Source organism: Erythrolamprus reginae, chromosome 2 (genome assembly GCF_031021105.1).
Source record: "Erythrolamprus reginae isolate rEryReg1 chromosome 2, rEryReg1.hap1, whole genome shotgun sequence".
In the NCBI taxonomy this organism is placed as follows: Eukaryota; Metazoa; Chordata; class Lepidosauria; order Squamata; family Dipsadidae; genus Erythrolamprus; species Erythrolamprus reginae.
In genome coordinates this window covers 93,447,682-93,462,848 of record NC_091951.1, presented here as the reverse complement: position 1 = coordinate 93,462,848, position 15,167 = coordinate 93,447,682, and the positions used below count along the sequence as shown (strand labels likewise).

Genomic DNA, 15,167 nt, shown 5'->3' with positions numbered 1-15,167 from the left:
ATATCACAATGATGTACCATATTTTTGGAGTATAAGACGCACCGGAGTATAAGACACACCTTAGTTTGGGGGGGGGGGAACAAGGGGGGGAGAAATCTGCCTCGGCTTCCCAGAAATTTGCCAAACAGCATAGATGATATACATATTTGCTGTGTATTTCTATGCATGTGTGCCTGAACCACAGAAATAGCAAAGAATTGGAGAAATGTACATTATGGCAGTATGGCAGTACAGTATATTAATCCCAGAAAGTTTTCTTAGATGTAATCACACTAACTGCTCCCAATTATTTAAATAGATCTACTCTAAGCAGGGCACTATTACATTTCAGACTATAGTTGTACAGATGCTGTTAAAATTGATTTCTGGAAGTATAGTTATTTTCTACTATTTAAAAGAAGATAAGAAAATGGGCTATGAATCGTATGATCTTAAAAGAAGAACAATATACACAAATGCTGGAGCAAGTGTTAGAAATCTTTTTAAAAATAAATAAAACTGAAGAAACAACACCGCAAATTCTGTGGGATACAACCAAAGCCTATATCAGTGGTTTAACAATTTGCTACATAACAAAAAAAAGAAGGAAAAGAGAACACAACTTGACCATCTTGAACAAGAATTTTTAAAAAACTGAAACAGACCTACAGAGTTACCCACAAAATAAAAATATTAAAGAAAAAAAAGGATTTGACAAAACATAGAATAAATTTAATTATACAAGATTGCGCTGAAATGGATATGATGACAAGAAGATTAAACGATCAAGAGGATACTAAATTTTATGAAACATGGAACAATGTCTATAAATGGATAGATAAGAAAAAATAAGATATATCTTTAGTTGTTTTTTTTTTTTTGTATTAGTTTTTACCTAGGTGATAATAATACTAATATTAGTTTAAAAGGACTTTTTGACGATTATGATATAGTAGTGTATGTATGTATAAGTATAAGCAATATACCAAGATGTATAATAGTTGAATTTAGCTTTATTGCTTGAATTGAAGGTTTGACATTATTTTACTATAGTAATTAAGATTATATTAAAGGTATTTTTTGGTAATTATGTTATACTAACCCTACTTAATACTCATATCAAGATTTGTAAAACTTTAACTTAAATTTATTAACTTTTTTTTACTATAATAGTTAACATATATTTAACTATGTATTCTTTTTCTATATTTGAATGTATACTTTCAAAAGAAGCGGGGGAAATATACCCCCACTTTATGTTTATTGTTTGTATGTATTTGTTTGTTTTTATGAAAAAAATAATAAAAAAAATTGAAAAAAAAAAAGGAAAAAAAAAAGAAAATGGGCTATGAATCGTATGATCTTAAAAGAAGAACAATATACACAAATGCTGGAGCAAGTGTTAGAAATCTTTTTAAAAATAAATAAAACTGAAGAAACAACACCGCAAATTCTGTGGGATACAACCAAAGCCTATATCAGTGGTTTAACAATTTGCTACATAACAAAAAAAAGAAGGAAAAGAGAACACAACTTGACCATCTTGAACAAGAATTTTTAAAAAACTGAAACAGACCTACAGAGTTACCCACAAAATAAAAATATTAAAGAAAAAAAAGGATTTGACAAAACATAGAATAAATTTAATTATACAAGAACAAAATTGCAGACAAAATCAGAATGGTCAAGCAGAACCACTTTGAACAGGCAAATAAAGCAAGTAGCTGGCTGGCTTACAGACTAAGAAAACAAAAAGAGGCAAAAACCATAGACAAGTTAATTGATAAAGAAGGCAAGATACAATATGGTAGAGAAGAGGGGGGGGAAATTATATTGCAGTTCTTTAAAAAACACTATGCATATAAAGAAGTTGAGGATGAAAAAATTAAAAAGTTCCTGAATTCAGTAAATATCAATCCGTTAACAGAGGAACAAGAACAATTATTAAACAGACCAATAACAATTACAGAGCTACAATCAACAATTAAACAACAAAAAAATAATAAAGCATCTAGCCCTGACGGTTTACCAGCCGAATTATACAAACGAGAAATAAAAATCATTGAAGAAAATATATTAGGAATCTTTAATAAAGTGGTTCCAGAAGCAAAAATACCACCATCCTGGTCGAACACGTTGATATCTTTAATACCCAAAGCAGAGACAGACCATGAAAAAATTCAGAATTACAGATCCAAATCTCTCCTGAATTCAGACTTTAAAATATTTATTGCGATATTTACTACAAGAATAAAGAAAATACTAATGGGCAGCTGCCCGGACAGGGGGGGGCGCCGTCTAGGTAGTGGAAATGGAGCTACATGTGCAACTCCAGCTGACCAGCAGCTGGGCACATGCAATTGGCGCAAGATTTGCCTCCTGATTCCGCCAAATTCGTACAAGATTTCAGTTGCTGCACATGCACAGCAACTGAATCTCGCCACGGTGCCTAGAGTGGCAGAACCTCAGCCAGCAGCAACCGAGCTCTGTGTTTCCTGCTCTGTGCTTTCCCACGCCACAGGCATCTCTCAGCGTGGTGATGGCGCCCTGAGTGAGTGTGGCCTTCGGGAGCACAGCGCCAGAGGCCCAGCCCAGTGGCCCACCATTCTCCACCAGGCGACAATGGATGGCCAGGACTCGTGCTGCTCGGAGGTCCCAGCAGACAGAGCTCCTCTGCCGAGCAAGACCCTTCCTTCTCTAAGCGAATTCTTCCCAACCTTGTAGCTAGTATGTAACTATTATGCTGTTTGGAGAATTCTGAGTACAGTGTTCCCTCGATTTTCGCGGGGGTTGCGTTCCAGGACCGCCCGCGAAAGTCGAATTTCCGCGAAATAGCGGTGCGGAAGTAAAAACAACATTTTTTGCTATGGACAGCCCAAAACTACCCCCACGCACTCTTTTTCAAGGCAGCGCAAGGAGCCGGGCTTGAAGTTGGGGGCGGGGAGCGACGAAAGTGCGGAGGCCAGCAAAGATTGTTTTGAATGTCGGCTGCCCCCGCCCCCCCCAGCGCCTCCGGCCCCCTCGCCCCTACTGCCCACCCGCCCGATCCACCCCTCTCACCGGCTTTCTTGGGACACGGGTCTTCCTGCAGCAGCGCTGGCGGCTACGGCTTCTCATCCTCCTCATTTGGCCGGTAGCCGCTCTGAGCGCTTTGAGAATGCCTGCCTCGCCCCTCTCACAGTCCCTTAGCTGAGAGCGCTTTCGTCCAAGCTATCAGCGAGGGGGCTGCAGGAGAGGTGGGGCAGGCGTTCTCACAGAGAGGGAGAGAGAGAGGAAGAAAGAGAGAGAGAGCAAGAGGGGGAGAGTGGAAGGTAGAGAGAGAGAAATGATAGAAAAAGGGAGAAAAAAAGAGAAATGAGAAAATGATTGAAGCAGAGAATGACAGGAGAGAAAGAGAGAGAGAAGTGACTCTTGGTGATGACGTATGATGTCATCAGGTGGGAAAAACCGTGGTATAGAAAAAAAAACCGTGGAGTATTTTTTAATTAATATTTTTTGAAAAACCGTGGTATAGCCGTTTCTTAGGGTATGATTTTACAACTATGTATCCAGCTAAGTACTATATTTTATAGTTAGCTGTTGAGTGTAGTGCTAATCAGATTGTTAGAAGCTATTTTATCAAATCATGTTGAAATCAAGATGCATTATGTCTCCATTATTCTGGCAATCCAGTAAATCACCCACCCAGTCAAAAAATGAGATTAGTGGCTTGACTTGTTTTTTATAAATCCATACCGATTGTGTAAAAAGACTGTGAGTCAATCTTTTGATTATGGTAATATATAAAAATAATAAACGCCGCACTTTTGAAATATGTTTATGAATCAGTCCCTTTATGATCTATTTATGAATCTTCTCAGACATCTATGTGACACTGTCTGTGTGTTCACAGCTTTTCCTCCCCATGCCCTCTTTTATTTTTTGAAGACAAAGACTTGACATATCATCATTTTCATTTGCAGTTCCTTCCATAGGCTAGAATGCAATCCATCTGGTCTTCAATAGAGCTAAATTGGTTCAAAGTAAACATGCATTTCTTGGATATGACATGTCAATCTCAAGTTTCAATTGTGCCCTTTCACTCTTTGCAGTTTCCTATTATACAGACTTTTTTATTAGAAAATACTGGATTAAAATATGAGTTGAATAGCTTTGACTTTTAAAAATTATTCCATGGTACCAAATAAATGACTCGTGACCCAGGAAATGATTCTATAAGGATAGACACCTGTTTGTTTTTCTCTTCATTTATACAATATTGGGTGATCATCTGACCTTTTCATAAAAAATATTATTGACTTGAAAATTACAGGAGTTGAGTCTTCCATTCCTATGAGCATATACTATATATTTTAATGTAAAAAGAGAAATAAGCACCATTCAATCACCTTGTGACTTAGAAAGATCATAGCTTAGAAAGACCATAGCTTTGCTTTTCCCTGCATCATGACATAGAAACCTTTCTATATATATAAGAACTGCGCCCATCTTTCCTTCTCCCAAAACACAAAAAACACAGCTAACAGAGGATGCTGGGTTAATGGTAAATAGTTCAGTGAAGGTGTCAATACAGTGTTAAAAGGCCAAAAGTACATTCAAGATAATAAGAAACAATATTGAAAATAGACACAACCTAGGCTGCTGTCTGTCAGTTTGGATGGCTTCATGGGGGATCAGCAGTTTTGAGGGCAGTGATTACCTCCAAAGCCATCTGCTAAGAGATTACTGGCTTCCTTGTACAGTAGGTTGGCCACTGTGAGAATAATCAGCTGGACCAGTATGGCAGTGCTTATTTCCTTGCATTTTTAAAGCAAAAATTATTTATTTAATTTATTAGTTTGTAATATAAAAATGCAAAAATACAAAAGGAAATAATGGGAGGGAGAAGGGGAAGGAAAAGTGTAGGGAAAAGGGGGGGAAGAAAGAAAAAAACATTGATTTCCAACTCCCTCATGTGCAGTAGAATACGATAATAAAATAATAAGATCAAACCTTGTATTTTTATTTTTACATATTTTAAATTAACCCTCTATTTATCTAATTGGCATAACCCAAAATTAAAGTTTCATTTTTTTTCCATTTCAAATACAAAGTTGCAAAAATGGATGAAAAACGGGTCTGGTTTTGCAAAAAAAAAAACAGGGTGTGAAGAGGGATTGGAGGCCTGCAGAGTGCTTCTGGGGGCTGGGGGAAGGCAAAAACACCCCCGTTTTTGCAAAAAAATGGCACACAGAGGGTTTGGGAGGCTTGTAGAGTGCTCCTGGGGGCCCGAGAGGACAAAATCTTTTTTTCCTTACTTACCTCTTTGAAATATTGGTTCATCTTATTTATTTATTAATCGGATTTATATGCCGCCCCTCTCCGAGGACTTATACACTGGTGCGTCTTATAGTCCGAAAAATACGATAGCTGTCACTGTCCTGACTCATTAAACAAACAACTCCCAAATCTACATAATTGTCAGTGAAGACTGTCAGCGTTGAACTGAATCTAAATATATGCGTCCAATTTTATTTATTTATTCAACTTACATCCATCTGAACAAGGTACTCTGGTGATTTTCCATTACCATAAAAATCCAGGCCTTTCAGAAAGCAATGTGGGAAAAGCAAGAGAATAGTTTCTTTTTTTAGTGATGCTGCTTCTGATTCCTACTAGGTCATTAAAGTTTAATTCAAAATATCTTTCTTTTCTGAACATTTAATTGATGCTTCTAAGCCAGAGATGGAGAGAATTATTAAAAGAAATCAGTGGAGGAGAAGGACTAAGAACACTTCCTCCCTCCCTTCACCTCCACATTAGCTTTCTTAAGCTTCACTGCAAATTGTCCAAGTACTGCAGCTTTCTAGAGTATAGAAGAAAAGAACTTGCTTGAATAAGTTATTTTTTCAATAATTAATGAAGAGAAGATTTAATATAATGCCTCAGATTATTAAAAAAAATTAAATTTATGCTTAAAAAGCTTGTCCTCTGCTAATTCCCAATAAAAAAGGCCTTTATTTGCACATTCCAAAGTACCATGTGGAGTGGAAAATTATTAGCCTTAGGATATTGCAGTTCCCTGGATGTTGCAGTTCTCAGTGCTAATAATATTTTGAAATATATTTCAGAGTAAAAATGCTGTAAGCTGCTGCCTCTCGTATTCCACCTACTCCTTCAACACAGTACATATTTTCATTTGAGTTCAAGATGAATTTATTTAAACTAACTTTGAAAATGTTAGCACTGCCACTCAATCTCACATATCCCGGATAATCAGAAGCATCATTATGAAATTCTAGATTGAGTTCTGTGGACCCTTAATATTAATATTCTGCCTAACAATAAAGAATTTTACTCTGCTAGGATTTTTACTCTGCTAGTCATAGCCAATTTTAGGGATAGGTTCATCTCCACTTCTTTAAGCCATTGATGCAGTGCTATCTGAAGACATTTCCATGGTCATGTGGCTACCATGACATAATGCTCATTTAGGGTGTGTCAAATTTTTCAACTTTCAATTTCCAAATATTAGGGGTGCTCAAAATTGTGACATGCCTTGGGGATTATAAAGATATTTTGGTTACTTTAATATAATTTAGATGTGCTTGGTAAATGACTACATAAATATCGTAACTTTCTTAATATTACCTTCCCACTAAAGTGGTACCTATTTATCTACGTGCATTTACATGGGTCTGAACTGCTATGTTGGCAAGAGGCCCATGATGAGAGCTGACCCCGTTGCACAGTTGTAGAAATATAGACCTTCTCCAGCAGTAGTGGGTTTCACTTACCTTTGCTACTAGTTTTGAACTGTGAACATGCAGACTTGCTTCACTTGCGGCGCTTCTGCTCGTGCTCGGGTCGTTCGTGATGACGTCCAGGTGGGTGGGCGGAGCTTCCCGCTGCTGCCTTTACTGATTTGACCGAACCGGGGTGAAGCAGTAGCAACCCACCACTGTTCTCCAGCATCTTTTAAGACACCAAGCCCCGCACCTCTCTGCCTAACAGTAATAGAAATATATTTATGCCTATAAGAGAGTTGCCTGAATATAGTAGGTACCGGTACATTTAATTATAAAAGGATACTTATAATACATGCCAAGTGTAAGAATTGAGATCTTGTAGATTACAATTATGTTTACAGTGGTTTTGAAAATGCAAAATGGCAAAAATTCTACAACACTTACATGATCCTCCAGCTCCATGGAAATGCTACTGAATTGATTGATACTTGTAAAAGTGCTTCGCTAAGCAGTTTAAAAAATCTATATAGAATCATGTCTGTCTGTGCTTTCCTGCAGGAAAGGTTATAAGATGCACTTTTTTTCTTTGGCCAATAAAAGCAGAAATACTAGACATTTGTCCACGCAATAACATAGCATTAGAACAAAATGTAACAAGAAAAAAAATTAAGCAACTTATATCTTTGAATTGTACCAGAACATGTTTATGTTCATCTTTCTCAGAAAAAGTCTGCTCTTTTGAAAGATAAAGGGAATATCAACTGTTTCGTATTTATTAAGAATAGGATCACCAAAGATCATTTTTTTAAACTCTGTTCTTCCCCTCTTTAAATATCAAAAAACTCTGATACCTCTAATGGGAATAAGGCTACAAACATACATATGTAGTTACTGTAGAATGAACTGATTGGCCACTTTAGAAATTTCTTCCAAATAAGCATGCATAGGAAAATGCATGTTAATATTGTAAAAGAGAGAGGAAGAGGAAAAGGGAGAAAATGAAAAACAATTACTACTATTTATAGTACATCTGTTACAGGGTAGAGGGTTAAAGTTGGTGTTACATCTCTGGACATACAGAGGAAGCAGAACTATCATTTACTTTTATTACATAGATGCGTTAAAATCCTGGAATGTTTTACAGATACATCTATCATTTTCTATTAGGACTTTCCCCCCTAATTAAAAGTCATTTTCTTTGAAATACTGAGAATTTAGAACAGGCATATAAAAAAGAAAATTAATAGCGGTAGAGTTATATCTTGATTTGTAGAATGACTACACCTTCATGTTTTAAAGCTCCAAATCTAAGGATTATAGTCAGTCTGAGTAAGTGGGGAGAATTTATGGTCTCCCTGAGCTTTGGGGATTTTTTCCTTTCCTTTCCATTTAGGACACAGTAAGACATATTTATTGGTTGCTATTCTATGCTACTATAATCAGCCATCTCTTTTGTGATTTTCTGTGTCTCTCTTTCATTACACACACACACACATCTATAAACTATATTTTGTGATGATGAATATATACAATGAATATAAATTATTCTGATAGCAAATTTATGGATGCTTCATAAAGAGGTTTGAGAACATGTACTAGGGACTAAAGTATCAGAATGAAGGCAGTGACCCTTGGAAATAAAAGGTTAAATTACCATTTAGGAAGCATAGTCTTATAGTCAGCAATGTATTTAACAACCCTTATTTACTTAAAGATCCTGTAATGCACTTCCCAATTGCCAAGCATTGAGTAAGATAAAGAGAAAGAGAAGTAAATCTTTTTTAACACGCTCAGACAGGTGAGACCTCAAACTATAAATTGCTTCAAACATAATATAGGTAGTTATGACCATATTTGAGCTTGCAATTTACTGTAGTGGTGGTCATAAAGCAGATCATCTTGCGACCATGTCCAATAGTACAACTGTTTTTTTGCAGTGGTCATTGTAAGACTGCAGCATCCAGGAAGCAAACGGCATGGTTGTTAAGTGAATCTATTGCTCATTATGGGGTGTTTTTTGCCAGAAGCTGGAAAAAAACCCTCCATAAATTGCATCCCTGCAAACAGCCATAAATGAGGGTTAGTTGCTAAGCATCTAGAATGCCCTTACATGACTCCGGGCGGAGGATGGGAGGGATGGGGAGCAGGCATAAAAACTTAGAATCTATGTTGTAAGTCCTCTTTTTTGAGGTTCAAAGATTATCTGTATTCTTTTGACTTCACTATTGTTATTACTTATGCAGTGATCCCTCGATTAGCGCGGGGGTTACGTTCCAAGACCTCCCGCGCTAATCGATTTCCGCGTTATAGTGGTGTGGAAGTAAAAACACCATCTGCGCATGCGCGCCATTTTTTTCATGGCCGCACATGCACAGATGGTGGAGTTTGCGTGTGGGCGGCGGGGAAGACCAAGGGAAGGTTCCTTCGGCCGCCCAACAGCTGATCTGCTCCGCAGCGCGGAAGCAGCGAGGAGCCGAAGATGGGGTTTCCCCGTTGCCCAGGCAAAGGGGAAACCCCATCTTCGGCTCCTCGCTGCTGCCGGATCAGGTGTTGGGTGGCTGAAGGAACCTTCCCTGGGTCTTCCCACCGCCCAGGCAAAGGGGAAACCCCAAGATCGCTTGCCGCTTGCCATATTGTAGCTTGGAGCCTTGCTTCGCCTCCTTCGCTGCAATACGGCAAGCGGCAAGCAGCAAGCGATCTTGGGGTTTCCCCTTTGCCTGGGCGGCGCTGGGGCCATGCGGAGCCGCTCATCTAGGGGGGCGTGGACCGGCAAGGTGCCCTCCGCTCTCTCTCTTTCTCTCCCTGTTACCGGTGTGGGGCAGTAGCTACGTTCACTCCTTTGTCCTCCTCGCCGCTGACACAGCCCTTCCCGGCAGAGCCCTCCCCAACAGCTCCCGCCGCCAGCGCAAAAAAGAAAAGAAAAAAAATCCCCAAAAGAGGCAGGCACAAAGCGGGGGCACAAGGGGAGCTGCCCGGCAGAGGTTGCTTTTTTTCTTCTCGTGGGCAAGTGGAGGGGGGGAGAGAGAAGGGAGGAAGAGAGTGTGAGAGAGGAAGAAAGAGAGAGAGAAATGATAGAAAAAAGGGGAGAAAAAAAGAGAAATGAGAAAATGATTGAAGCAGAGAATGACAGGAAAGAAAGAGAAAGAGACAGAGAAGTGACTCTTGGTGATGATGTATGACGTCATCGGGTGGGAAAAACCGTGGTATAGCAAAAAAAACCGTGGAGTATTTTTTAATTAATATTTTTTGAAAAACCGTGTTGTAGCGTTTCGCACTAATCGAGACCGTGCTAATCGAGGGATCACTGTAAACCTATTTTAGGGCTAGAATACATACAGTGCTCAAAAAAATAAAGGGAACACTTAAACAACACAATATAACTCCAAGTAAATTAAATTCTGTGAAATCAAACTGTCCACATAGGAAGCAACACTGATTGATAATCAATTTCACATGCTGTTGTGCACATTCAACTTTGTACAGAACAAAGTATTCAATGAGAATATTTCATTCATTCAGATCTAGGATGTGTTATTTGAGTATTCCCTTTATTTTTTTAGAGTAGTATACGTAATTGACAAAGGTTATTTTTATGTACAAATATAAGAAATAGTGATGAATGAGTGATGGATGAATGTCTTTTAATGTTTTTTAATATTTGGGGTTTTATATTTTGTATCTTTGTTTTATTCTGTACGGCCATGAGTCCATTGGAGAAGGGTGGCCTATAAATTTAATTAATTAATTAATTAATTAATTAATTTGTAATATTTTTCTCCCCACATATCTATTAAATATATACTGGCTATCAACTTAACCATTTCAATACATACTTCAAATTGGAAAAGGATACATGATCTCAAAATACATTTAATTTCCATTTGGAAGAGCAGCAGATTAAGACCAACAGGTTAAGATTACAGGTCCTCGATTTACAACAGTTCATTTACTGACCGTTCAAAGTTACAATGGCACTGAAAAAAGTGACTTATGACTGCTTTTCACACTTAACAACCATTACAGCATCCTCATGGTCACATGATTAATATTCAGATGCCTGGCAACTGGCATGCATTTCTGACTGTTGCTGTGTCCCAAGGTCCTGCATCCCCTTTTATGAGCTTCTGACCAGCGAAGTTAATGGGGAGTCAAGATTCACTTAACAACCATGTTACTAAATGCAACAATTCACTTAATAACTATGGCGGAAAAAAATCACTTCACAAATGTTTCACTTAGCAACATAAATTTCGGGCTCCATTGTGGTTGTAACTTGAGGACTATCTATATTTCATTCTATGGTACTAGGGGCAGTGCTTTAAAAGCTCTTTGTTTACAAGTGTAGAGCATCTGCCTAATCTGGTACCCATAATTTTGGGAGAAAAATTAGGAGTAACAAAGGACTCCAACTTTCATTCCCATTAGACGCAATGGTTGTCAACCTTTCTAATGTCGCGACACATTGGTGACCCCCAACCATAGGTCTAATCCCAATTCTCCCAACAGAGCTTTAAGCTGATTGGCAGGAAGGTCAGAGGGACACCCCCACTCTAAACGCCTGATTGGTCAGATTGTAAAAATATGTTCCAAGGCTCCAGAATAGAAGCTTTAGTTCCTAACACCATGGGAAATTTGTCTTTTCCCGTTGTCTTAGGCGATGGTCATTTGACCCCCAAAGGGGTCCCGACCTCCAGGTTGAGAAACCACTATGTTAGAGTTTTAAGGGCAGTAAATTTAGATGGTAAGTTTAAAAAAGGTAGCTTAATTGTTACTCCTTCCTGTCTCTTTACAGCTCTTGTACGACAGTCCGAAAGCACGACAGGAAGTGGATCATCACTGGCGAGCTTCAGGCTGTCCCCATATTGTCCATATCTTGGAAGTTTACGAGAATATACACCATGGGAAGAGATGCCTTCTAATCGTCATGGAGTGGTAAGCATTTCCCTCACTGGTTTTATATTTGGAATCTTCAAGATGATGATTAGATCTCAGTCATACAATCTCGTTAGTATAGAAAACAGTGGTGAGTTGTCCATAATTTCCAAGAGTGTTCAAAGCTATTTGGAATTTTTAATTTTTGTTTTAAATACTTGAAACTTTTGTGGAAGGAGTTGGGTTCCTACTGTACAGGTAGTCCTGTACAGGTAGTCCTGTACAGGTAGTCCTGTACAGGTAGTACTGTACAGGTAGTCCTTGACTTACAACAACTTTATTGTCACTTTTTTATTTTTTAAATATTCTTTTATATTTTTCACAAACTTTATATCTATCTATCTATCTCTATATATTAAAACATTACATACTTATACATTTTTTTAAAATGTCATCAGCAAATTCTAAATTTGTACCTTTTATACTTTTATCTCCATTATGTTTTCCTTCTATATTTCATATTACTCCCCTCCCTCTCTTCCCTCTACCGTCTTTCTCCTCTCTCTCTTACCTACTTCCCTCCTATCTTTCTTCCATTCCTTTCTACTTCCTTTTCCTCTCTCTTGTCCTACCCTGAATTCTTTTCATCCGAATCCATTAGGCAGTTAACAGATGAGCAATGCAAAACCCTCACTTCATTCCAACATCAGTGATATTCTTACACTTGCAACTTCATTTTATCCAGTTTTAAATATAGACTGTAATATATTATTCTAGGCACTGTATATCTACTATTGTTTAATGCTGCCTCCTTAACTTCTATTTTTGTCACCTGAGTCTGCCACCTTTAGTTTTCATTTTTTTTCTAATTATTTGCTATTGCTTATCTTCCAAACTTACTCACTGTCTCTTGTAATTCTTAATTTTTGGCCATACTCCCTTTCCTCAATTTATATCTTAACTATTTTTTACTTATTTTTATTCTGCCATTTCTAAATGCCCTAAATTTCTAATATCTTTCCCCATTTTGTATCTCCTTTCCAACTTTGTTTTCCTTAAAAAAGATTCTAGTCTTAACTCTACTCTTCCATCCATCGGTTAATAACATTCTACAATCTCCACACCAAAAAAAAATCCCATTTGCAAATTATAAAATCTTATATAGAGACCTTTAAAGATAATAATTACACAAATCTTGTAACATTCCAACAATATCAATAATTATCTAACTTTATTGTCATTTTGAATGTACACTAATCAGAATACATTAAAATGAGGTTCCACTTGTAAGATACACTACATAATTAATTAATTAATTAATCAATTAATTAAAATACATACATACATACATATATACCTACACAATTATTCATATACCCAAATATATGACATGGAGAAACAACACAATCTAGTTCAGATGTACATAGCAAGAGGAACAAATCTTGTAAGTTTGCCAAATGAATGACATAGGGAACAAAGCTGTTACAGGATCTAGTAGTCCTGCTAGAAATATTTCATCCTCCCGTTGCAACATCACTGAAAAAAGTGACCTATTTTCATTGCAGCATCATGATCATATAATTTACATTTGGATGCTTGACAACTACTTCATGTTTATGATGGGTGCAATATCCCTGTGATCATCTTTTGCAAACTTCCAACAAAGTCAGTAGAGAAGCTAGACTCACTTATTTGTATGCCGCCCCGAGTCTGCGGAGAGGGATGGCATACAAATCTAATAAATAATAATAATAATAATAATTATTATTATTATTATTATTATTATTATTATTATTAACAACTGTGTTGCTAATTTAACAACTGCAGTGATTCACTTAACAAATGAGACCAGTAAAATGGAGCAAAACACACAAACAAATTTCTCACTGAGCAACATAAATTCTAGCTTCAATTGTGGTTGTAAATTGAGGACTACTTGTATATTATTATTTTTTCTTTTAACATTGATTCTGTGAGTGACTAATGATTCATTGGAAAGTAATCATCTAAATCAGTCCAAATAGCTTACTGCAAATTAAATTCCACTCTCCCCATCTAATGTTGTCATTGATCAGCTAGTCTGTAGTTGGAGTGGCAGTAGAAACATTTATATGAAGAGTTCCCTGTTTATTTTTCCATAGTTCAGCCATACTTATCAGAATTCCTTTGAGGGTTTATCAAGTTCATCATCCCATTTTCCTCAGTAGCTGGTTTTATGATTTGTGAATAGCTCTTTACAAGAGATGAGGATAATGGCATCTTCTGGGAAGCTTCTCAATAGAGAGGGATACTATCTGATCTGTTTAAAGTATAATTAATGTATTCATAATCCTTAACTAATATTAGAATAGCTGATTAGAGTTGTCTCCATGGCTAGAGAGAATGGGATGTGTTGCCCTGAGGAAATTGCTGTAAGGCTTTTTGAGAAAGGGATTATTTCCCTTAGCTTGGGTGAAGACACAAGGAAAGGTATTTGAAATTTCTGTACAAAACTGTAAAAGCCACAAGCATTATAAATCTTTTATTCAAGACAATGCTGTATACATTAGAACAAATGCTCTTAGGAATATATTCTGTAGTCTTATTCTTGCATCATGAATATGACTACAGTACAATGATACCTCAATCCTCAATTGGTTCTGGGAGCCGTGATGAGTACTACAAACGAAAGTACCAAACAAACCCCGCGACTAATGTGTGACCCTTTATTTCCTCTGAAAAGGGCTCCAAGTCATAAGGAAGCCAACACCAACAAATTCTAGCTTGCACATCAAGAACCAAACAAACAATGAATACCAAGCCAAGATTTCTTTTGTCTTGATGTATTGAGTAACAAATTTGATGAGTTTCAAAGCAGTCGAGTACTTTTTGCATGCTATGTATGGAGAGAAAACTTGCCTAATACTTTCTGAAAAGCCTTGTATGGATATGACGAGAGATGGTGAACTAATTAATACATCTGATACTATTAGCTGGCTGTCCTGTCCAGAAATTGAAAAAGTTGCAGAAGACAAGATTACACTGGTACCTCATCATACGAACTTAATTGGTTCCAGGAGGAGGTTCATAAGGTGAAAAGTTCGTAAGATGAAACAATGTTTCCCATAGGAATCAATGTAAAAGCAAATAATGCGTGCAAATCCTTTAGAAAAATCCCAAACTTTAGAAGGGAGGCGAACAGAGGGCAGGTAGGAGCAGCTAAAGTGGGCAGGTGGAAGAAGCAAGGCTAGGCTAAAGGGTGAGTGGGAAGGAAGAAAGGCAAGGGGGGCGCCCCTCCCTTTTCTTTTTTCAAAAGACACAGTTTCAGTGCCTTTGCAAGCACGTTGTTCTCTGCAAAATCTTTCCTACTCCAAGCTGCCCCTCCCTTTTCTTTCTTAAAAAGACACCGTTTCAGTGCTTTTGCAAGCATGCAAAATCTTTGCTCCTCCAAGCTGCCCCTCCCTTTTCTTTCTTAAAAAGACACCGTTTCAGTGCTTTTGCAAGCATGCAAAATCTTTCCCCCTCCAAGCTGCCCCTCCCTTTTCTTTCTTCAAAAAAGGGGGGGGAAAGAAACCCCTTCATCCCAGCAGCAGCTGCTTGGGTTCGTAA

At 37.5% G+C, this 15,167-nt stretch overlaps 1 protein-coding gene across 3 annotated transcripts in view; it reads left to right on the top strand.

The window, feature by feature from the left end:
- Window positions 1-15,167, top strand: part of MAPKAPK3 (MAPK activated protein kinase 3) — an 87,515-nt gene that overhangs the window by 46,894 nt on the left and 25,454 nt on the right. For all 3 annotated transcript variants that reach the window (XM_070738715.1, XM_070738717.1, XM_070738716.1), the window contains one exon: window positions 11,500-11,639. In XM_070738715.1, the coding sequence (XP_070594816.1) occupies window positions 11,500-11,639 (140 nt within the window). The remainder of the gene's footprint in view (window positions 1-11,499; window positions 11,640-15,167) is intronic.